A 24,540-nucleotide genomic window follows, 5' to 3' on the forward strand; every position below is an offset into this window, starting at 1 on the left:
TTTCACAATGACCCCTTCTTCAAGCTGCCAGGTTACTGGCCTGCAATTCTAAACAAGCCCCCTTCAAATGGACGTCTTCCCTCACCCCCCCCCCCCCCCAGCTTGCTGCTGAGCCTGCCTTTTGCTTGCTTCTCCACCGGCCTGAATGCTCCAGTTAATTCCAGGCCTAATCCTGCCAGGATTTGAACATCACCCTCTCCGTGTTTGCTTGCCTACGGCTGAGAACGAACACAACCTGCAGTTTGACCAGCTCAGAAGTTAAGGAAGAGGATGTTGGTAAGGTGGTCCCATGGCAACTTCTTCCAAAGTGTAACTGTCCAGATTTAGAAATCGGAGCCAAGAAAAGAATTCCCTCTCCCCCCACCCCCCGTTACACATTTCCACAATAACAACAACACAAGTAAGAAATTTCCTACTAGGAAGAGAATTCAGGAAGCTGTGAATTTTTGCTTTCATTTTTTAAAAAAGGGTCTAGTTCTTATGGCTCTCAGAATATGGCTGATACCGTACTAGGTTACGATCTTAAAGGATTAAGAACAGAGTGGGATTCCTAGAGGCTGAAAATGGGGCCTCCCCATAACTGATGCTCATTCAGAATAAGCAACCATATCAATTGCACGTCATCATAATTTATACAGTTGCATGATCCAGATTTTTTAGTTACCCAGTTCACTTCCAGGCACAAGTCAAAGTGTTGAAACAGTTCAGGACTGAGGACCTAAAGGTCTGCCTACTCCTATATGGGGATGTCTGTTAATTCAGACCACCTGCCAGCCAAGGCCCTTTTCTGTGCACCTCCACCTTCTTACGTGGTGGTGGTGGTGGGGTTACCACACAACAGGCCTTTTTTGCAGTGGCCCCTTCTTCATGAAACACTCCTGTGCTTGCCTGAGCTGCTTTAGTTTCTAGTACTAAACCAGGATTTTTTTTTTGCTCAGGTTTTTAGTTGATTGGGTTGTTTTGTTGTTTTGTGTACATTTTTCCTCTCCTGTTGGGCAATGTTTTTCTTTGGCCTTGGTCCACTGACTTGGGCCAATGTTTTTTGAAACTGATTACGGAGCTTGAGAAGAGCAAGAGAGAGACTAGCGTCTCTTGGCCACTTTTCCTTGGGTGTTATAGCTGAAGAGCTCTGACAGCTTGTCTCTGGGTTTGGGGTTTTCACTCACCGGTTGCGATTTCTGTGGTGAGCTCAGCTGCATTGTGGCACCCCTGAACTATGCTGCGGGTCCACAGGGAAAGGTCTCTGCCCGTCTCTGTCCTGAAGAGATGCGTCTCAATCCCTTGCCGTGTTCCTGTGCGAGTAGCAAAGGAGACATCTACCCCAGGCTGTGGAGAGCCCTTCCCTGGGCCTGAATGTACCAACCTGAGCAGGGGGGAAATAATGAAACAAGAAGCAGTCACGTGTCTGAAAAAGGGGAAAAAATCCTTAGAGATTAATGAATGAAAGCAAGAAGCACTGAAACATAAGAAGGTAGGGGCAGCACACTGTCAAGGCGGGGTTTTTAACAGGTTAGTAATTATACATTGAACTCCTAGAGAGTCCCATTCGGGCCCCAGCAGCCAACCAGGAAGTAAAAGATGGAGCATGATGGGATATAAGAGATACAAGACTTTCTTCTATCTCCTTTCCAAAACAATCCTTCAGCATAGCCTTCACATATAGGGTTGCCAGCTCCAAGTTGGGAAATTCCTGGATATCTGGGGGAGTGAAACCTGGAGAAAGTGGGGTTTGGGGAGGGAAAAGACCTTGGCATGGCAGAATTCCATAGAGTCTACCCCCCAAAGTAGCCATTTTCTCCAGGTGAACTGATCTCTGTGGCCTGGGGACCAGCTGTAATTCCAGGAGATCTCCAGCCACTACCTGGAGGCTGGCATCCCTATTCACATAGCTTAACAGAGTATGTCTTGAGGTGTGATGTAATATTTATTATTTATTTTGGACTTTTATTCTGCACTCCCTGTGAATGCAGAATCAATAAATATCACATATTCCATAAAAGCTGTAAAACATTAAAACATTTAAAATTCAGTCAGCTTTCAGCATTTCATACAATATAACCAGTAATAGAGGACAGCAGTCAGTATTATCTCATTTGAAGCAGATTTGAAGCAGGTGGTGGGAAAACCCAATTGGGAGGGTTTAAATCGTTTCTCTTCCCCTCTGACTAGAAAGGCTCTTACAGGGCCTTTCTATCATCAGTTCGAGCAGGCAAGAAACCTCCTTGATAATTAAATCAATTCAGGGTACAATTAAACCACAGGATTAATAGGGACCTATTTACTTAGTGGTTTTTTCAAACAGTGTTCCTAGAAGCTAGCAGTGTTCCTTGGAGGTTTCTAATTAGAAGAAAATAGTAGAGGATAAGTTCCTCTAAAAACTACACTGCCAGTCCGCTACTGATCTTCATCTGCAGCATACAGCTTTAGTGGATTTTAGGTGTGTTTTTAAGACTGCCGAAGCTTCTAGGAAGAGAACCTCCCCAAATCTTCTGTAGAAAACAGAGCTTCTGTAGCTGGCACTGATGCATCACCTTCTAATTTTTATTTAGCCTTCTCCAGAAACCCTCCAGGTTTGATGTTTTTATTTGGTCATGTCAAATGTTTCAATGAAATCTTTTTTTTTGGGAAAAAGGTAATGTGAGAATGCAATAAATAGGGGAATCATACGAGTACGCTCCTCAGGGTCTTGTGAGTGGCTGTTTCTTTCGGTAGAGTTTACACTCAGTGGTAAATTCTGGCCCTTGACTGTAAAGTGTGTGACTTGGCACTGGTTTTACTGCTAAACCTTTTCACATTTAGGAAGTTTTCCTAAATGTGCAATCAAATGTTCTTTCCTGTAGTTTTAATCCCACTGCAAAGCAATGCAGATGATCAAATGAAGTTTGCAATCAAGCTTCTTGGCTGACAGTATCGTTCCCGTATTTTTCTGGAAGCAACAAGGTACTGGGGGAGAAGGCTCTACCTTCTTTACAGTGTCTTTTCCCCCCTACATGTTTACGAGAGGCATCTGGGATTACGACTCTAACTCGCCAATTCAATTAAAAGCAATTTGGTTCTTTGCATTCAGAGGATATGAAAAACCAGCTGTGACTGCTTGCATGTGGGTTTAATATAATTACAGAAAAGCAGACCTGTTTCATTGACTTCTGTAGCACTGGTTTTCATGTTTGTTCGTTTACCATTCCATGAAAATGGACGTTGTTGATTACTGTACAACGGTTGCAGGCACAGAGACCTGTAATGCTTGAATAAAAACTGATCGCTGGGCACTGGCCTTCAGGATTTGCTAAGGGAGTTCACCTGGACATTACTTTACCAGCCAGGCTCCCTCGCATCAGAGTATCCCTCTAGATAGACAGGGTGCCTACCAGAACCTATATATGCCAGCAGAGGGTGCAGGAGAGCCGCTCACCAGAAACTATCCTTCTGGTAGTATGCTAAACTTCTGGTGAGTATGCTAAAAATAAGCAGATATTTGTGTGTTGCATATTCTTCATTTCCTCAGAGGTTTGAAATATATTTCTGGAACATGCTCGCTACTTACTTTTTTCCCCTTCACTTGCAGCCCAGACTTTCTAGTTCTTTACAAACATTACCGGCTCCCCAAAACACAGAGGATAACTTAAGACAGATTTAAAAATAAAAAAAACAGCAAAGATTTTGTTTCAACCCCCAACCCCCCAATTAACTTTGGTTCAATTGGACAGGTGAACTACTAGAATTTAAAATGTCTGTTTTGGCCTGCATTAAAAGCGAAGCCTGAATTTAGTAATACAGACGGAATGATGATCATCCCCAGTCCAGGCATGCCAACCTACCCAATTTATCACACAATTCCACAGCTTACGCAGAAATTAAAAGCAAAAAATCAGCATCCCTTAGCCCGGGATGCAAGTAACACTACTGCCTTAGGAAGACACTCTCGCGCATGCAGGTGGTGGCACCCGTCCCACTAAACAGCAATATTTTAGTTTGAAAGAGAGGAGAGGAAATGGAGGTCAGAACATATGCCTTAGCACAAGTATTGCCTGTTCTGACCGGCAGCCGCTCTCCAGGGCTCGAGTAGAGAACTGTTTTTCCCACGACCTGCTGCCTGAGATTTTCTTACCAGGAGTTGCCAGAGATTAAGACCCTCCCATGTATAAAGCAAATGCTCTCCCTGTTCTTCCTATTCTGAACATAGTCCAAGCCTGGACTCTTTCCAGGCACCTCTTTGTCCCCTACTTACCCTCGTAATCAGCGTGAGCATTTCTGCTGATGTCACAGGGTAGGGGACCCTTTGCATGTTCCACAGGAGACCTTCACAACCTAAGCCAAGTCAGTTTTTGTAATTCCAGGCAGAAGGCAAGAATGAGAGGCTTCTCATGTGGTGGGCTACCACAGGGCTGCTGGGCAGTATTCTGCTTGGCAGGCCACTGCTTGTGGAAACTTGGTGTAATGCAGCTATAATGGAAGTTGAAGGGGATAACTGCAGGACTGATATTGGTCACGCCAAGGATGTTCTGAGGAAAGGATACTTTACTTTTCCAGCGAAAAGTATGATCCTAATGCTTCCACTGGGGCCACAGAGTGCCCAAGGGTTACATAGACTTGCTGAATCATTTTTTTTTATAATCTAAGGAGTCAGATTGGGATATGATGGGATCAGATCAGTTGCCTTGTTCAGTCTCTCTATAGTCATGCAGTATTTGAGTTTAGAAGGTAAGAAATACCTTACAGGATCTTATAGATCAGTGATCCTCAACGTGGCACCTAAGGGTGCCATGATGCCCACCAATGATATCTATTCCCTTTGTTCCCAAAAGAAAGAGCCAATCCTGTCTTTTCTCTGACTCACTGGAGCAGGAAGTCAGAAGACCTACAGAGGCATCACTTTTGGGTCTGCCGGGAGCATCCATTTGAAAGTAGTTGTCCCCCATCATACGAGGATGCTTGGGACCGCCCAACCTTTTGTAATTGGCCCATTCCCCCATGGCAGCCATTTTGTGATTGGTCCTGGTTCCCATGACAACCGTTTTGTGGTGGTATCCACTACCTTTTCTAAAAACTTCAAAAGGGACCATGAGCTCAACAAGTGTGTGCGTGCGGGGGGGACCATTTGCCTATACATTTTAATCTGGCATTTCCTCCAAGGAGTTCGGTGGGGTTCTATCCCTTCCCCCATCTATGACCCCACACCAATGCAGAGAGACTGACTAGCTTAAAGTCACCTGGTGAGCTTCATAGCTAAGCATTTATCTGAATTCAGGTGTCCTGGGTTCTAGGTCAAGTATTGTAACTGCTACGCCACACGGGCTAGACCAGCGTCCTGATTCCTTCTAGAAGAAGGCCACGAGCAGTTGCAATTTCAAGCAGGCCTCAACCACTCATGATGGGCTTCTAATGACTCTCAGCAGCTACTGGGATCCCCTGACATGCCAATCTGGAAGAATGGAACAAACACTTGGGGTGCAGCAATGCTGGAGGAATTCAAGAGCAAAGGGAAACCAGAGAAGGGAAACAAAAACGGGGGTGTAATGATTTCAAGTAAATGTGTGCATGTATGCTTGGTGTGATAGGTGAAGAGTGGGGGGGGGTGAAAGAGAGGGATGAGTGAGCGATATGATTGGTTGATGATTGAGAGTGTGGGTGGAGTGAATGCAGTTTGAGAGTGGAACTACAAGTGACAAAAGGCACAGATTGGACACTTGTCAGCTTCCCTCAAGTTTTGATGGGAAATGTAGGCAGCTTGGCGGAATGTTGGACAAGTGACAGTTGAAAAGTCCATTGGACAGCAGTCGGAGAGCCAAGCTGCAAGACCAGGATGCCTACATTTCCCACCAAAACTTGAGGGAAGCTGACAAGTGTCCAACCTGTGCTTTTTGTCACTCGTAGTTCCACTCTGAGAGTGGAGAGAAAACAGTCAGAAGGAAGCAGGCTAGTTGTGTGTTGCCTGAGTATATTGAAATATTTATGAGAGAAATATAACCTGTGTGGAACCTGAACTGAGCATGTTTGTGAAAGAACACTCAGTCAGGGAAAGAGAGGCCAGCTGTGTGCTGCCTGAGGAGTTTTAAGCATTTCTGTGAGAGAAATATTGAGTTAGAGAAAGAGGCTAACTGTGTGTGAAGCCTTAGAAGAAATCTGTGTGAATGAGTTAGGAAGTAACTTTAAGAACTGAGAACTACGTTTATGAAACCGATACACTTCTTGACTAAATAAAAAGTTTATTTTGTTTTGTTATATCCCATTCCTATCCTCAGGGCCACATAGAACCACGAAGGAGCCTGACGCTTAGGAACGTTACCAAAGGGAAAACTTAAATAAAATATATCGGAATATAATATTCCTGGTGGCAGCAATCTACCCAGAGGGTGTAAGGGAAAGATTAAAGGCAAAATCTACCCAAGAGAAAGTAAAGGTCGTAACAGGGTGATTTCTGCTTTTGAGTACTTCTGAGTTAAGCTAACAAGAGAGAAACTCCAGAAGCTGTTAGTGGCTGAAGAGCTGCTTGTAAGGCTGTGTGGCTGGACCTACCAATGATTTCGGGTAGACATGGCTGCCCAAAGCCAACAGTGGCTCTATGGGAGGGCCTTTGGAAGACAGCAATGCTACAGGAAAAACTGGAGGATTCAAAATCAAGGCTGGAAAGTTCAATGCACACATATACAATGGTTCAGTTGCTGCTAGGCTCTGCCATCATTTCTCTCTGCAGGAGCAATCCCTTAAGGAGGCATCGGTGCATATGGAAGCAATGAGGAGTGTATATATCCCAAGTGTGCTCACACTCCCTCTCACTCAATTTCTCTCTCTGACGCAAACAGGTGCATGCCTGTGGTTTTACAGTCACGATTCATAAGCTTGTTATTCCCAGAGGGTTGTCCTCAAATAACCCTCCTGTCTACCCAAACTGGCGCAAGGCATTGGGAAGTCCCAACCACACACCCTTACAAATGGCTCTTAGGTCATTAACAGCTTCCAGACTGTTTCTCCACTGTTAGCTTTACCCTCTGTGCACACAGGGATTGCAATGCAAGAACCTTTGTGCTATTTCTTCCCAGCCCATGCATCCTTGTGTGTGGTCGAAGGTTAGTCAACACTACCATTCTTTCCACACTTCTCTCCATTTGTCCCTCCTCTGCTATGCGAGAAATGTTTTGCCGAGTGACAGCTTGGCAGTTATCACTGCGTGTGGCTTGCTTAGTCAGTAACATGAGAAAGGGCTCTCTGACACTCAGTTCTCCAAAGGTAGTGAAGTGAAAGATTGGCAAGAGTCTAAACCTCATATGACCAGCCTGTGTTTTATTGTGCTGCAGCGTGTTCAGAGCTTTAGTAAGGAACCAGCACACCAAATTAAGAAATAATAAATTTCTGTAGATTCTAAGGGTCAGTGTAATGTAAAAGCCGCAGCATTTGGTCAGATGTGGAACATGCAAGAACAGTTTCATGTTTTATGCAGCACTGCAGGGGTGCATTAGTGAGTGTTGTGAAAGACACAAAGTGTAAAGGGGGTGACGTGCAAATCCAGATAAATGGGGTGGGCACACACAGCATGACACCACATTTGGCTGAAGCTCCAAGATGAATTCTGCCGTGTGTCTGAAGCCAGCAGTTTGCACTTCTGCTTAAATGATTTTAAAAGGGGATAGATGCAGAGGAGTTAGCCGTGTTAGTCTGTGGTAGCAAAATCAAAAAGAGTCCAGTAGCACCTTTAAGACTAACCAACTTTATTGTAGCATAAGCTTTCGAGAATCAAGTTCTCTTCGTCAGATGCATGGTACAGAAACTGGTCAAATATAGAAGAGGAGGGGGGAGGAGGGGAAGAGAGAGAAGAGGCAATTAGGGGGGGGAAGGGGAGGGTGCAACCAAAACATTCCTTTTCTAGTATATGTAAACATCTCCTTTTGGTGTGGGAATCAGTTGGCTTCAAAGGAGTTTGCCGTGTTAGTTTGTAGCAGTAAAACAGCGAGACCTTCCAATTCCAATGCAGTATAAGCCTTCGATAACCACAGCTCTCCCCGTCAGATGCATCTGACCAAGAGAACTGTGGTCCCCGAAAGCCCACGCCAGGTGCCACTGGGCTCCCCCAGACCCTGCCTCTGTAAAGGAAATCTGTTACCTGTGATAATGTGATAACCATTCATAGTCCCTATTCAGTCCCAGCTTGACAGAGTCAAATTTGCATATGAATGCCAATTCAGCAGCCTCCCGGTGGATTTTGTTTTTGAAAGGTTTCTGTTGAACTACAGCGACCTTTAAGTCTTTGATGGAATGTCCTGATCTTGAAGTCTTAAGGGTGCTACTGGACTCTTTTTAAAAGGGGATAGTTTCAGGTGGGTAGCCAAAATTCCAACAGCACATCAGGGAGAAAGATTCTAGCCATGGCCCTTTACATGCTGTGTAAAACTTCTGCTTTCCACTGGGGGCTGTGAAGGCCACCACTTATGAGTTGAACCTTTGCCCTTCCATAGGGCGAGGAAGCCTCTAATGAGAATCACGAAGACCGCATTATTAATGGAAGCAGTATTACGACTTCTGTGAAAGGGGACAGGAGGTTTTGGCCTGTTATGGACTGGGTTTGAACCTTCTTTTTGGGGGGAAGGTTATAGGGAAAGTAGGGAGAGTAGTAGCAGATCAACTCCAGGACTTCCTGGGTGACTAACCTGTCCTTAAAATTCCACCAACATTCAGTTTTAGTGATCTAGGAAAGGGGGCGGGATATGTCCCATGCCAATTCCCTGATTGAAATCTGCCCTCCCGCCAGCTGCTATAAATCTTACTAAGGAAAAAAGACTGGATTACTCTGGGTGCCTCTCTTTCTCTACTAGGGCTTAAAGCAACTGGTATCATGACCCTAATCGATACAAGGTCCTCTGTGGCTGTTTTTTTAAATCATCAAAACACATCTGGAGTTCCAATTCTATGTCCATGTGACATGTGTCCATAAATTCCATTGATGTCAATTGGAGCCAACATGCATACTTTTGAAGATCACACCCAAGGATTCTTGAGATGACTGCCAAGGTGAAAATCGGTTTCCAAGCCTGAAACGTCTAATTTTGGACATTTGCTGAAAATAGGGTTGTGCAAATAAAACAAGTGGCATAGAAGTTTATTTAATCACTAGATCTAGTAACTCAATCAAATTTGATTTATGAGGCATACAGCTATGCATTCTAAGTTTGTATTAGTTACATGCATGCTAAGTCAAATATTCTTAAATATACATGGTGGGGTGGAGGGGGAAGGAGATGTAATATCCTGCAACCTCCATACATGTCTAGACCGGCTATAGTTGGTCAGAAACAGAATTTCTTGGAGTAGGTCAGGAATCTTGGATGGTTTCTCCTAGAACTCCTCTAACCTCAGAGCAATCAGAAGACGCTTGGCAAGATCTGCTGCTCCAGGGCAGACAAAAGTTTTCCCATTCACTGCTGGAGGCACTCCAAGTATGAAATGGGAATGCGTACATGGAGTTCCTCCAAGTACGAAAGCTCTACAACATGCAGGTCCTCCTGTGACAAACTGGAATGCCCACGAGCGCAAAGGGACAACTGTATTTGGAATGCTATGTCTATACATTCTGAAATTTATCTGTCTTGCCACTTGACAAGAAGTGAAACAACCCAGGAAATCTGATGGATGTATAAATACTGTCGCTCGACTGCAGCCCTGTAATAAATGGATCCAACCCAAGGTCGCTTCTGAAAGCCAACGGAGTGCATGCAATACACTCGTGCTTCTATTACACAGTGGTTGCTCATTAACCTTAGAACCAGCGACTATGCCCAAGGCACAGTCTATGGCATCAGGTAGCTAAGCTAATGGCAGCCGCAAGACTGACACCTCAGCTTGTCAGAGCCCACTGTAACAGCAGGGGCCTGGTGCACACATGCAGGGGAATGAAGAGGCTGGGGAATGGAGAGGCTAAAGAGAGGGCAGGATCATATTTTGGAATAGTCACCTGCAATTTTTTTTTAAAAAAAAGCAAGCAAACAAAGGTGATGGAGTCCTTCTTTCTGCTATGCTCATTTTAAAATTTATTTTATTTTTTATTTTTAAAGCTAAGGTACATTCAAAGCCACCACGTACAGTGTGAAGGAGCCCAAAGCCATTCCACCAGCACAGGATTACTCTATCTTATTCTGCCTGAAAGTGTGAACCAGGAAGAGCCAGCTCCAGGTTGAGGAATCCTGGGCAGAGGGTGCCCAGAGCTCCCTTCCCTTCTTCTGACCACCACCAGGTTCCCCGCCCCCGTTTGCACCTTCCTTCCTGCCCACCCAGCTGCCTGTGTGTCCTTTCACTGCCCACTCACAAGCCCTCCCACCACCTGTCCTACTTCTCACAGCTGCATGCATACCCTTCCTTTGACAGCACTGGGTGCTATGTCAGTGGGAGTGCCTCTGCTGTGACTGCTAAAACCACTGCTATCCTGCATCATCTTTACACCCTTCCCCAACAATGCTTGGTAGCACACATGGCAGGGAGCACAAGTGGCAAAGCAGGAGGTCCCTTCCAACTCTATGTTTCTATGTAGAAAGAAGAAGGGCACACAAGCAGGTGGCAGGATGGGCAGGCAGGCAGGGGTCAGTGGAGGTGGGCCCTGCCAGAAGCCCGGGCCCTGGCAACTGCCCCACTTCAGGGTATGCTGATGTCAGCCCTAGAACCAGACCTTAACCAGTCAGTTACTAACAGGCCACAGCCACAAGCTCTGAACACCAACACAGTCTCTGAACTCAGGGGTCCTCAATAGCTGAGGAAGTGTCCACCTATCACCATGAACTAGGAAAGGTACCTGGTGGCCAGAAGAGGGTAAGAATGCAGAGGGCTGAACCAGGCCTCCTTGATTCGTGGCATGTTCTCATACATCAGAAGATCCTTCTCGGTTAGTACAACCAGGACAGGTTTCCAGTGCTTCTCATTCTCCCCCAGCACCTGGAAAAGAACATAATCCCAGTGAAATAGCAGCAAAGGATGGAGAGCTCCAGCTAGAAGCAAACATATGGGTTCCGGTGAAGGGAGGACAGATTTTCTGGAATGTCCACTCTAGGTTTTGCCAAGTGGCTTAAAGGTTTTATTTTTCAAAAACCCTGTGATGTTCTCAGATAATTAAATTGGAACTCTTGTTCTGTTTTGGAAAGTCGTTCTGTATTTTCATTAACGCAAAAGGATCATTTCAATTACGATCCCCATTTAGTAAACAAATTGTCTATTATCAGTGGCTGAATTTTTCAGTGGGCATCCAGGCTGTGAAATCTGAACAAACTGCTTTTTGGTTGCTGTGGATTTCCCGGGCTGTATAGCTGTGGTCTTGGTGCTTAGTCTGCGTTAGTCTGTAGTCGCAAAATAGTAAAGAGTCCAGTAGCACCTTTAATTTTATTGTAGCATAAGCTTTCTAGAACCACAGTTCTCTTTGTCAGATGCATCTGACAAAGAGAACTGTGGTTCTAGAAAGCTTATGCTATAATAAAGCTGGTTAGTCTTAAAGGTGCTACTGGACTTTTTACTATCATGCCACACTAGGATCTAGAAACTTTGATTTCTGTTCCCTGCTCTGATTCGACACAGACCAGTCACATTCAGGCTAACCTACCTCAACAGAACTATTGTAAGAATAAAATGAAGGATGGGAGAGAACCATGTATCTGTCACCGAGCTTGTAAATGGAATGGTAGCATAAAAATATATCAGCTAGAAACTTTCTAAAACTTTTTATGAATTCGATCTGGACTTTATTTTCCCATGTTTGAATTGCGTTTTTGATACAGGAGTAATATATTTTCGCATTATTTTTTAACTTCTTTACTTGCCTTTGTATACTTTTAAACAGGGCTTTTTTCTGGGAAAAGAGGTGGTGGAACTCAATGGGTTGCCCTCGGAGAAAATGGTCACATAGCTGGTGGCCCCGCCCCCTGATCTCCAGACAGAGGGGAGTTGAGATTGCCCTCCGCACCGCATGGCGGCTCGGAGGGCAATCTAAACTCCCCTCTGTCTGGAGATCAGGGGGCGGGGCCACCAGCCATGTGACCATTTTCAAGAGGTTCCAGAACTCTGTTCCACTGCGTTCCTGTTGAAAAAAAGCCCTGCTTTTAAAAAAAAATCTTAATTTGTGTAAAGGAAAAAAAAATACTTGTCGAGTAATGAATGCAAAACAAGCAGCATTCTACTGACTAAAGCAGCTGCCGTGCAGGAATGCATCACACCAAATCTACAGTTCCAAAAAATAAGCCAAAAAGTCGCACTGATAAATCAATGGAGCTCATTGAAATAAAGGTAATTTCCAGGACAGGAGTTGATTATTACAAACAGACAGCCGTAGGCACAGGCGGCTGTTGCTTGCTTCCCACGCAGCAGGAAATTGGGTTATATTATACCTTTGACCCTAATTGCAAGAAAGGAGGCAATACTTGCGAGAATTATTTAAAGCGGAAAACTAAGAGAAACAAGTGGCAACATTTTCATTTCTAATCTTTTCCTGATCCCAACGCGAACTACAATGCAGGCTTGTGTGGCTATCAGATCTGGACATTAGCCAAGGCATACGAAATTCCCCAAAGGGCACCTTATGAACGGCTACAAGTACTGAACAAAGCAAGCGTTGCAAGAGAGGAAAATGAGACTGCCATTTCTAAGCTAGGAGCCTGAACTGCTGAGGGAAGGGCAGGGCGTATGGGAGATGAAGCCTGAACACATGGCGGTAAAAGACTCTCCGGGAGCAGCTGCTGGAGAGAGGGCCTGGGAACCACAGCACGTTACCATAACACCAAGAATGCTGATGCCATGGAGGAGTCAGGAAATGTCCCTCCCGGGTCACACTTGTACACACTTGCCAAAAGAGGGTGCATATAAGGCCAAGTAGAAGGGAAAGAGGAGAGGCAAGAGAGGAAACCTTGAGGGGAAGGGCTCAAACTTGCAAGCATTGAGACAGGATGGACAGTGCAAGAATGATGCTCTATCCAGGACAGCTGATCGGGTATATCAGTGGTTTTCAAACCCCTTTCTACACTAACCAATCTGCCAAGGGAGCCCATGCACTGTCTGCAAGGGGGGGGGCATGCTGCAAACATTCCCATCCATGCAATGAGGATGCATTGGCTACACTCTAACTTGACTTCACTGACCCTCAGAGGTAGGGTTCCCAGGCCCCCCTTACCATCCTGGCAGGAAGGGGGGCAGAACTCACCTTTTTCTCTGTGCTGATTTGGGCCCCAAATTGTTGTTGCACTGCCCTGGGAGTACACCCTGGAGGCCTGCCTCCCCCCCCGAACACTGGCCGGGTGAGTGGTGGCGTGAGGTGGGGGATCTCCAGCCCCCACCGGGGAAACAGCTGCCCTATTGCACAGCCACATATGAATGGCTAATGAGGCAACATGGCATCCACACAGTATGTGATCCCTGGTTGGCTAGATTCCCTGTAAGGAGGAGAAATACATTCTATCTAGCGTAAGTTGGGGCAAAAAGGCTTTTGGAGAACTTCACTGACCTCACCTGCGAGGTCAGAATATTTGCATGAATTCCACAGTGACATGGCAGACAGAATGATGCTGGAAGAACAGCAGAGAGGAGGAATCATAAACACGGTTGTTAAATGTTGAACATTTTCATTCATTGATATTTGGGGGAGGTGGGAACATCACAACATCCTCCTCCCCTCCCAAGCTCTTTTTGCATGCTGAAAATCAAAGCGGGAAAACATCTGGGAATCCCCGTGCATTGCAGTGGCATGTTATAGGCATAGACGTTTTCAAAATAAATAAATATAGGGTGCAAACTGAATGTATGAGGTCTGTTTGATTTGAACCAAAACCTCCTTCACACAGACAGCAGATGAGATGGCAAACTGCAGAGTACATCATTGCAAACTGCAGGTGGGAAATCACCTGCTGGAATGCACCATTCATGCATACACAAAGACCATTCTCCCTCCACTCCCCTCAAATAAAACAAGGTATCAAGAAGTGTTCTAGCTAATCTTATTTTTAAAAAATATTTTAATCCTACCTTTGCACCCAGTTAGACCTATCAAGGTAGCAAAAGAAAAGGCTCTTTTTGAGTTTGCCACCCAGCTTGTTTCAGATGACGGGGGCATTCGAAGCAGAGACCCCAAAGATAACAGTAAGTTCATATGTAAGCAGGGCTTTTTTTCCTGGGAAAAGAGGTGGTGGAACTCAGGACCGCACAATGACATCACTTTGGGTCAGCTGGAACAAGAGGGGAGTTTTTAAAAGTTTAAATCACCCTAGGTGAAAATGGTGACATGGCCAGTGGAGGGAAATCGAAACTCCCCTCTGTCTGGAGATCAGGGGGTGGGACCACTGGCCATGTGACCATTTTCAAGAGGTGCCGGAACTCCATTCCACCGTGTTCCAGCTGAAAAAAAGCCCTGTATGTAAGTATGTGGTCCTTAAGCAACTATCTTCTGAAACTGCACAGGGCTTTAAAGGTCAATGCCTTTAAAGGGCCCAGAAAAAAATGGGGAGCCAGTACAGCTGGAACAGGACTGGAATGATGTGGTCCCTATAGCCCACTCCTGTCAGCATTCTGGCTGCAGAATTCTGTACCAGTTGTAGCTTCCGAACATTCTTCCAGGGAAGCCCCACCCGCTCCCATATTGCTAGTTTCACGATGTGTAGGACTGTTCTCTCAGGGGTTAGCATTACATCATGACAGTCCTCCACCTGCAGTTTGAAACAGCAAGTCTGGCTTCAGGCGTACTCATCCTGTTTGTGAGAATTAGGTCTGACGCATGCCAATCACTCTCCCGCAACAGTGGGCAAGGGGTCTTTTGTGGAGGCACATCTGTAATTTCTGATCTCCTCCCTTCCTTGATGCGCTTGCAAGGAATCCTGACTTGATTAAATCAGTTTTAAAAACCACTGGTCGTCGTCTTCTTTTTTTAAAATGGCATTATTATTTGACGAGCTTGCAAAACAAACGCCAGGAAGCCCGTGAACAGATACTTCAGTTGAGCAAACTCTTCACCTGCCTTAACCCTTGTGCTGTTGCAAAGTGACCCAGTCAGCCACAGGCACATAGAGCAGGTGTGGAAGCAGCTTCCCTGTGGCGTGAGGTCATGTCCTTGTGGAAAAGGAGCAAATATTCTAACTATGTAGGTGGAGTCAGGGCATTGCTTCAGCGGCCTGCATACTTTCTCGCCCCACCTTCCCACGGAATTAGGCTACATAGTTCAAAACTGCAAGGGGCAGGGGGTGGAATGTTATGTTATGAAAAGAGACAGTGCTCCATTTTAAGCACTTGTGCACGTTGTAGAATCCCATTTTTCTTGGTGCAGCAGTCATGTTACCCTGAGCACTTATTTTAAAATGCTATTGGCTGTGGCCCTGGGCTGACGTACCAGCTCGTTTCATGGTCATAACAAATGGGTTCAGGAGCAAAATGAGGTGGGGGGGGGGTCTGTCTACCTGCATCTACTTTTTAAAGATCTCTCCGATCCAGGATCCCTCTGCTGCTTGCCTTATGAGAAATGACAAGACCACAACCTCAAAAGTGACAGCTACATTCCTCGTGAATTAATCAATTATCTGAGACAATCATCCATTTTCAACCACATGCATCTACTCTGAATGTTTAGCGCTAACTCTGCATAATGCCGGAGTTTTAAAAGCCATTCTCCAACCATGACAGTTACATGGAGTTATAAATAAGATATCTGTGCCGCTAACAGGATGTGTGCCTTGCTGTATTATTTCCTCCATACTACGCAACAACAGAGGACTGCTTGGACTGTCATTCTCGTAATCCAGTTTCTCCCACCAACCCCAGCTGAGGAAAGAAATTGTGAGACCTGGGCCAGTTAATGGGTGTGTGGGGGAAAGAAAAAACAGTGGTGCCCTCTGCCCAGTGGCTTCCTCTGCTCCTAACCAAAGGGGGAATTGCCAGTAGACAAAATAAAAGAGAATATAATTTCAAAGCCACTCTTCAGACCCTCTGATTGTCTTTTACTCTTCACAAAAGGGTTGCTGGTCCCCGGTGGGGATGGGGGAATCCTCTCTCTCACCCTCCACCCCCTGCCACCACTCACCTGACCAGCAGGGGGTGGGAGGGAAGGCAGGGGAGCAGTGGAGGAACGGGCCTCCCAGGGCACGATTCTAGTGCAGTGCAATAACATCACTTCCTGGAGTGATATCATTGCACTACCCCAGAAGAGCATGTGTGCAAAGAGCACGTACAAAGACCTTCAAAAAGTGTTGGATTCTCCACTTCTCCCACTGGGAGGGAAAGGGGACCCGGCAATCCTGCTTCACAAGTCAAACTCAAAATACAAACCAGGTTTATTCAACAAGGAAGGGACTGTGGCTCAGTGGGACAGCTTCTGCTTTGCATGCAGAACGTCCCAGGTTCAGTCCCTGGAATCTCCAGTTAAAAGGATCAGGTAACAGATGATGTGAGAGACCGTGGAAAGCTACTGCCAGTGCGAGTAGACAAGACTGGCCCTGACAGACCAATGGTCTGATTCTGTATAGGGCAGCTTCACTTGTATTCATGTGAAGGATAGGACATATATAAAATATATATAAGGACAGGTCATATATAAAAACTCAGACTTAGGCTACAGAATTTAAAGTTGCACCAGAAGTGGTGACAGATTCTTCTACTCTCTCTCAGAGGCCTTCTGAAAGTCTCATACTCATTCTCCTGCTCCGTGGCTTGATTCACTGTGGTGCAGCTGGGGTTGCCAGCTCCAGGTTGGGAAATTCCTGGAAATTTGGGGCGTGGAGCCTGGAGAGGGTGGAGTTTAGGGAGGGGAGGGAGCTCAACAGGGTATAATGCCATAGAGTTCACCCTCCAAAGCAGACATTTTCTCCAGGAGAACTGATGTCTGTTGACTGGAGATAAGTTGTAACTTTGGGAGCTCTCCAACTACCACCTGGAGGCTGGCAACCCTAGGTGCTGCTGATGCAGCTCTCCAGAGGCTATAGCTCTGCTTAGGCTCCTCGCCACAGGATTACTATTTCACCTCAGAAACCTCTCTTCTCCCTTTCTCTCAGAAAACCTTTCTTTTCTTCCTTCCAACACCCCCTCAGCCAAAAACACCTTGCCCTATGCCCTACCAAACTCCACCAAAGGGCCAAGCCCATAGGATTACAATCTATCAACCAAAATCGTACAAGTAAATTGCACACACTCTGTAATGGAAACTTGAAGGCTTAGTGCCTTCACTTTCAGTCTACTAGCTGTTTTCTGTATTTTGGTTACATTTTGTTCCATTTCCTCAGAGGAGGTGCCCCTATTACATGTTGGTTATCTTCTAGCCAGGAGGTACGGAACCTCTTTAGTAAGTGTGAAAATTGTGATTCATACAGTCACCTATGGTGGATAAAAATAAACTCCAAACAACCAGGCAAAGAAGTTTCCAGAACAAAAGATTAGCAAAAAAAAAATGACTTTTTTAAAAGCTCCCATCACAGTGGAAAAACACTTTGGATTCATTATCTTAGCACACGACAGCCAAATATTGTCTCTCACTTGCATTGTATAATCCACCTTGAATCTCAGTAAGAAAGGTGGACTATAAATGAATAAAACACAATAAAATGGGCTTCAAACAACTAAAACTCTTCAATTTCAACCCTGCCAATTAAACTTTACCACCAAAGTTTTACGTGGTTAATCTACCCACACACACATTTTTTTAAACTGCTGAGATAGCCGTTTCCCTTCCCTTACGTTGAGATCTCTGAGTCAGAGCTTTGTTCAGTGCCAACTTGCTGGTCACAACTTGCGTGAGGTAACAGGTGCGTAACAATGATCAGATGGCATTTGGTTCCTATTCTAAATATTTGGGGGGGGGGGCTTGTTCATTCCTCTGGATGCGATCCCAAACCACATCCAAGGCTTCCTAGTTATTTTAGTAAAATATTTAGGCAGCTGTGAAAAGTGTTTTTGAACTATGTAAGGAGTAATTCATGCTGGATGCTTCTTTAAGCTAATAGGAACTGGCTGTAGGAATGAAAAATATGCCGGAAGGTACTGAGAAAATAATTATTATTGGCCTTCCTCCATGGTTCTGGAGTTCTGTGTTTATGTGTTATATGTTTTTATTGAACGAGTTTCTGTATCATTTTACAATATTTTAATGTTTAAATGTTTTAGTGTTCGAATACTTCAAAGTTCAAATATTTGCTGCCTTGGGAACCCTATTCAGGTGGAAAGGCAGCCTAGACATGTTTTTAAATAAAATTTAAAAATGTGGGAAACACCTTTCTGATATATAAATTGTAACACCAGTTGTGGGAAAAACTTGCACACAAAACCACACAGAAAACCAAAGGGTCTTCTCTGAATGTAAGTGGAATACAGATTGCAGACTGAAACTCTGCTTTGCAGCCTTTAAATTTAGCAGCTCTTAAATTTAGCCCCGCCAACATCAATGAAACTAAAATGACTTAAAACCCAAGGACGTAGGTTTATCTAATCAAAGCTACATTCAAGAAACAAAGCTTTTTTGATCAATTTTCTAGTTCACTCTTCTGTTGAGAGATATATCACATGCCCCTTCTCCGAGTATTTACAGACTATGGCTGCTTCCACACACGTTGGATAATGCACTCTCAATGCTCTTTAGTGATTATTTGGAACTGGGTTTTTGTGCGTGAAACAAAAAATCCACTTCCAAAGGATTGTTAAAGTGCATTGAAAGTGCATTATTCAACGTGTCTAGAAATGGCCTCTGTCAAATAAATTGGTTTCTGGCCTCATCTGTAATCCACAGCTCTGAACTTATTGTGAAGCAGCCATTCCAAAACCAGGGATTCTACAATAGGTGGGTGCAACATTTTTCCTATCTTCTAGCACATGCACAGGAATGCATGCAAAGAACCTACACAAGCCCAAGTTTATATGAACGGTGTTCACCCTGGGAGATCGGGAACCCAAATAAAAGACACAGAAAGAGAGCCTTAAGTGTGTAGGATCTATAATACAGTACATTCCAGGAAGTGTAGTAAGTTAATAGCGGATCTCGCTACTACAATCTACCCTCCATGTACACACAAAAGCTCACATTCTCCCCACTTAGAACATTTGTTATCATTAGTAAACATGAACCAGTCGGATAGGGGGCAGGGAGACAGAAGAGAAGGAATCACTTGGACTTTGTGTGTGTGTAAAAATGTTTAAGAGTGACAAAAGGGAAGGGTTTTCCTTGAGATCATATGGTCCACCATCCACCCACTCCCCTTCCCAGGGCTCATTCCAGGTTTTGCGGCACCCCAGGCAGAGAGTACGCAGGGCTCCTGATGATGATGATAACAACAACAACATTCGATTTATATACCGCCCTTCAGGATGACTTAACACCCACTCAGAGTGGTTTACAAAGTATGTCATTATTATTACTCCCACAACAAACACCGTGTGAGGTGAGTGGGGCTGACAGAGCTAGAAGCAGTGACTGACCCAAGGTCACCCAGCTGGCTTCAAGCAGAGGAGTGGGGAATCAAACCTGGATCTCCAGATTAGAGTCCTGCCGCTCTTAACCACTACACCAAACTGTCTCACCACTAGCCCCCCTTCTTGCTCACCTAGCCCCACGTCCCCACTTGCCTGTATATCCCTCCTCTGCCCAACTGCAAGCTCTCCTATCATCTGCAGTTATAGCAGCCCACATTGCCTGCGTGCCCTTTTCCTGGTGGTGCTGGGTGGTGGGTGCAACTGGGAGCGCCACTGCCATGGGCACCAGGAATGCTGATGCTTCGTGCACCACCGACATGCCCTTCTCCAGGCAGCATATGCAGCTGGGAACAGAGATGGCAAAGCACACACAAGCAGGCATCAAAGGAGATGAGTGAGTAGGGAGTTAGCAGCAGTGGGGCCCGCCAGAATTCATGGGCCCTGGCAGCTGCCCCACCTCAGGGTACGCTGACACCAACCCTGCTTCTGCCCAATGATTCTTTTTGCTGATCTTTGCTTATCCGTTCCAAAAAAAAGTGTCTGATCCATTGTACTGCTTTTTGTCGAATCTTTTCCATTATGCCTGCTTCCTCAGAGTTTCCATTGCATTTGTTCACCTGCCTCCCCTTCTACAGATGTCATGGGGTTAAGAGGTCTGTGACTTCAAAAGTCCTAACTTCAAACCTGAGCAGCATCTCTATTGTAGCAGGGCTGTTAAAGCCTCAGATCTTGAGATGCTCTACTTGGAAAGTTTCCCCCTTTTTAAAAATCTGAAGGTTGTTCTTCTGTGCCTTGCCCTCCTTGCTCCCAAATTCCAACACACATCCCTGGGCCTCTGGCCCAGATGTATGAAAATAGCTCAGGAAGCTTAGCCAGTGAGCTTTCTATTGCACTCATTACTTGCTTTGGGCCTTTTGGTTCCTGTGTCAAGAAACAACATTCTTTGGGTCTAGTTGGTAGCTCAGAGTAGCATACACACAGTGGCCCGGAATGGTCTTTGGCACACCTGCTTTATGTTTCTTGCAACCTTCACTTATCCATGATCCGGATAGCTTCGGATAATTTAGCTCAGACTCCTTGCTCCTTCCTTGTGTGATTAAGCATACCATGCTTGTTTTCTCTCCTAATCCTTAAATTGAGGTAAGTGACAGAGGAGAACATTGTGTGTGTCAGGATTCCGACCCATGGTTTGCTGTGTTGTGGTTAACCAGATTATGGCTGACAAGGGTCTGCACAGTCTCACTTTATTCCAAACCATATGCTGTAGCTGCTACACAAGCAATTCTTCTTCTTTTATTTATTGTGATACTTATATCCTGCTTTTCTCCCCATCGGGATTCAAGGTGGCCTACAACATTGTTCTCCCCTACTCCATTTTATCCTCAGCACAACAATCCTCCAAAGTAAGTAAAGCTGAGAGTGAGTGAGTCACATGAACGCACAGGGAGCTGCCTTACACTGCTTGATTCCGCACACATTGGATAATGCACTTTCAATGCACTTTAGCTATTGTTTGGAAGTGGATTTTTTGTTTCACACTTGAAAAATTCAGTTCCAAATGATCTCTAAAGAGGATTGGAAGTGCATTATCCAACATGTGCGGAATCAGCACTGATTCAGAATGCTGGTCTATCGAGGTCAGTATTGTCTACTCTGACGGGCAGAGCTTCTCCAAGATCTCAGGAAGAGGTTTTTCACATCCTCTACCACCTGATTTTTTTGTTTTTTAAAAATGGAGATGCCAGGGATTGAACTTGGGACTTTGAGCATACAAAGCAGATGTTCTGCCACTGAGCCATAGCCCCTTAAAGGTTACCCAACAAGCTTCTAGAGTGAGGATTCAAATCAGATCTTAGTCCAACTCTTTAACCACTCCGCAACGCCTTTGGACACCATCGTTCAAAATGCTGCTTCCGTTCAGCGAAACCAGCCATGCAAATAGCCACTCACCTGGTCTCCAAAGGCCACCTGACATTTTGAACAGGTGCTGAGCCACAGAACCCCTGATTGGCAGCTAGTGCTTAGCATGAGCCTAAGGAGTCCTTGGAAAGCACAGCTACTACACACAACAGCACAGCTAGCGCTTTTGTGCCCTTTGAGGTGGTGTGTGTGTGTGTGCGTGTGTGCACGTGTGGAATCCTGACTTGCTCCATTGTATACTGTAGCATTTGTATCCTCTGTTTTCACGCTAAAGCAGGAGATGAAAGACTTGTGCTTAAGAACTGCTGCTAATCTTGAGTAGACGATACTGGCCTTGATGGACCGATGGACCAATTCAGTAAAAGGCACCTTCATGTGTCCATGTAACATAAGACAAGTTTTAAGCCTATGGAGATATGATTGTTTGAGGCAGCTTTCATCTTTCTTTCACTCCGATGCAGCTGTATACTGCTGTTCAGCTGAATGTTTTCGCTTCTTGTAATCAATGCCTGCTTACACAGCTACTTATTTTATTTTTTCTGAAATTGGAGTATTTGGTCTTTGCACCCACATACAAAGCCCACACTTGGCCCACACTTACCAAGGTTCAAAGAAAAGGCAAGGAGAGCCAGCTTAGCTCTGATCGTATCTCAGGTGTGAGATTTTTAATTTTTCCCTGTTCCCAGGTTGGACACGGAGTACAAGAAGAGATTTGGAACCAAGTGTCTGCCTGCGGATCACCAGACAGAAATACCCCTATCAGCTTGCTGGTGGCAGGGGAAAGTATATTCCATTCGTGCAGGGGAATGCTTGAGATAAAATTGAAGAGGCAATCCTTAATTAGGGCTATCAGCTTGAGCCCGGGGACAGCTAAGTAAACTAATTATCAGGACGAAAAAGTGGGCTTATGAGTTCCATTTTACCTCAGGTGGTCAGCTGTGGGTTAGGAAATTCCGGGAGATTTGGAGGATGGAGCATAAGGTCATTATCAGCAGGAAAAAGTGGGCTTGTGAGTTCCATTTTACCTCAGGTGGTCAGCTGTGGGTTAGGAAATTCCAGGAGATTTGGAGGATGGAGCATAATATCATAGAGTCCACCCTCCAGAACAACCATTTTCTCCAGGGGAACTCATCTCTGTGGTTTTTGTGATTCCAGATCTCTAGGCTCTACCTGGAGGTTGGCAACCCTAATTTTACCCCCATATACATGTATATATTTCCCCATGAGGAATCACTGGATTGCACCTAGCATGTAGTTGTGCATAAGGGGAATGAGAAGCACAAGGGGAACAAGAAGGCTTGTTTTCTCTCCCTCTTACACTGCCCAAGCAGTAAACCTGCCGTTCGGCATCACCGTTTCAACGGCCCACTTCAATTAACATGCCAGCATGGTGTACATTTAACAATCCAAACGAAAAGCCCTCAGGTGATCTTACGATGTGCTTAGCATCTAAACCACCTGAGAGCCGAGGTTAATGTGTACACCGAACAACTCATTAGCTGCGCATAACTGTCTAAGCCCAAGAACGAATTATAATAATTAATGGGATTGTTCCAACTGTGTTCTCGGCCTTGGGATTCGTTCTCAGATGAGAGTTGATCACAAAAAGCAAAGGTCAGCAGCTTGGCAGAATATTTTTGCTTCACAAGGTGAAAGCTTTTGCTTTTCGAACTAATCACTGGGGAAGATAAGAATGACAACGAATACACAGGGTCATTAAAAATGGAGAAGGGAGATGCGGGCTGTTGGGGAGAGAAGAAAAAGTCACAGGAGGGAAAAGGCTTTGTTGCTATCAATTGGTTGGTTCAGATCTTTGCTCAAGCACATTTTTGAGTTCTAATAAAGATGATGGAGGGGAGACAGAGAGCACCACCGTGTATCGAGAGATTTTTAAGGCAACTCATTACTGGTTCCGCGGCTGAACTCCTCATACACTGTAGTGCTCGGAAGCCTGGCAGATTTAAACTAGCTAAGCACTTCTGACAAAGCATTTCCTGTTAAGATAAATAATTGAAACCAGTAAACAACTGGTCATGTTGGAAGCAGACTATGTCTTCTCCCTGCAGGCTCAGGGGATGAAAGGGAATCTGGATTTCTGCAAGACTGGGATAAATTTTTTCCCAGAGAGTGGATCTTGGGCCAGGGTGCACAGTGGAGGGAGGATGCAAACTAAAGTCTTGTTCCCGAAAGTCCAACTTGGAAGGTGTGAAGACAGAACTGGAGAATGGGACAGAGGACAGCCAGTGCTGGTGCAATGCTGAATAAAGATTGGAGAGACTTGGATTTAAATTCCCACTTGGCCCTGAAACTCATTGTGTGACCCTAGATCAGTAACTCTTCAATCCCCATATTGCATGTCCCATGCCTTAATAACAGTGTTTCAGGTGGGTAGCTGTGTTAGTCTATAGTAGCAGAACAAAATTTGAGTCCAAGAGCACCTTAAAGATCAACAAAAGTCTCCAGGGTGTATGTTTCCTTGAGTCAAAGCCCACTTCGTCAGATACACACAGTGAAAGTGAACTTTAACTCATGAAAGTTTATACCATGGGCATTTTTGTTGGTCTTTAAGGACTCGGATTTTTTTCCCCTCTTGATAATATAGAGAGTGTGAAATAAAGTTAACTGTGTTTTTGCTATCCTTTATACCAGAGTTTTTCAACCACAGATTCTGAAAGCATCCCACAGGGGTTCTGTGAAATTTTACAGCTTCTTAACTCAGACACTTCACTTCCCACAAGTTAACTAGTGCAATATTTTGCCTTTGAATTGTGTTATTGTTACTTATTACCAGTTCTGTATGTTTTTATTTGATACAGGGGGTGGCAGGGAGTAGAATTTTGGGTTCCACTGGAGACCATGACATACTGCTGGGCAGGGCTTTTTTTCTGGGAAAAGAGGTGGTGGAACTCAGTGGGTTGCCCGCAGAGAAAATGGTCACATGGCTGGCGGCCCCGCCCCCTGATCTCCAGACAGAGGGGAGTTTAGATTGCCCTCCGTGCCGCTTGGTGGCGCGGAGGGCAGTCTCAACTCCCCTCTGTCTGGAGATCAGGGGGTGGGGCTGCCAGCCATGTGACCATTTTCAAGAGGTTCCGGAACTCCGTTCCCCCGCTTTCCAGCTGAAAAAAAGCCCTGCTGCTGGGGTTCACCACTCAACCAAAAAAAAGACTGAAAAACACTCCTTTAAGCCTCCTTAGTTCAAACAACAGTTGTTGTATAACTGTTACTGAC

The 24,540-nt window shown here is 45.1% G+C and overlaps 1 protein-coding gene across 1 annotated transcript in view; it reads right to left on the minus strand.

The window, feature by feature from the left end:
* The window catches only part of SNTB1 (syntrophin beta 1), a 126,210-nt gene that overhangs the window by 3,814 nt on the left and 97,856 nt on the right, over positions 1-24,540 (minus strand). The window contains exons 4-5 of the mRNA XM_054985142.1: positions 10,775-10,914; positions 1,167-1,363 (exon numbers count right to left, since the gene is read on the minus strand). Of these exons, the coding sequence (XP_054841117.1) occupies positions 1,167-1,363; positions 10,775-10,914 (337 nt within the window). The remainder of the gene's footprint in view (positions 1-1,166; positions 1,364-10,774; positions 10,915-24,540) is intronic.

This window comes from Eublepharis macularius, chromosome 7 (assembly GCF_028583425.1).
Source record: "Eublepharis macularius isolate TG4126 chromosome 7, MPM_Emac_v1.0, whole genome shotgun sequence".
In the NCBI taxonomy this organism is placed as follows: Eukaryota; Metazoa; Chordata; class Lepidosauria; order Squamata; family Eublepharidae; genus Eublepharis; species Eublepharis macularius.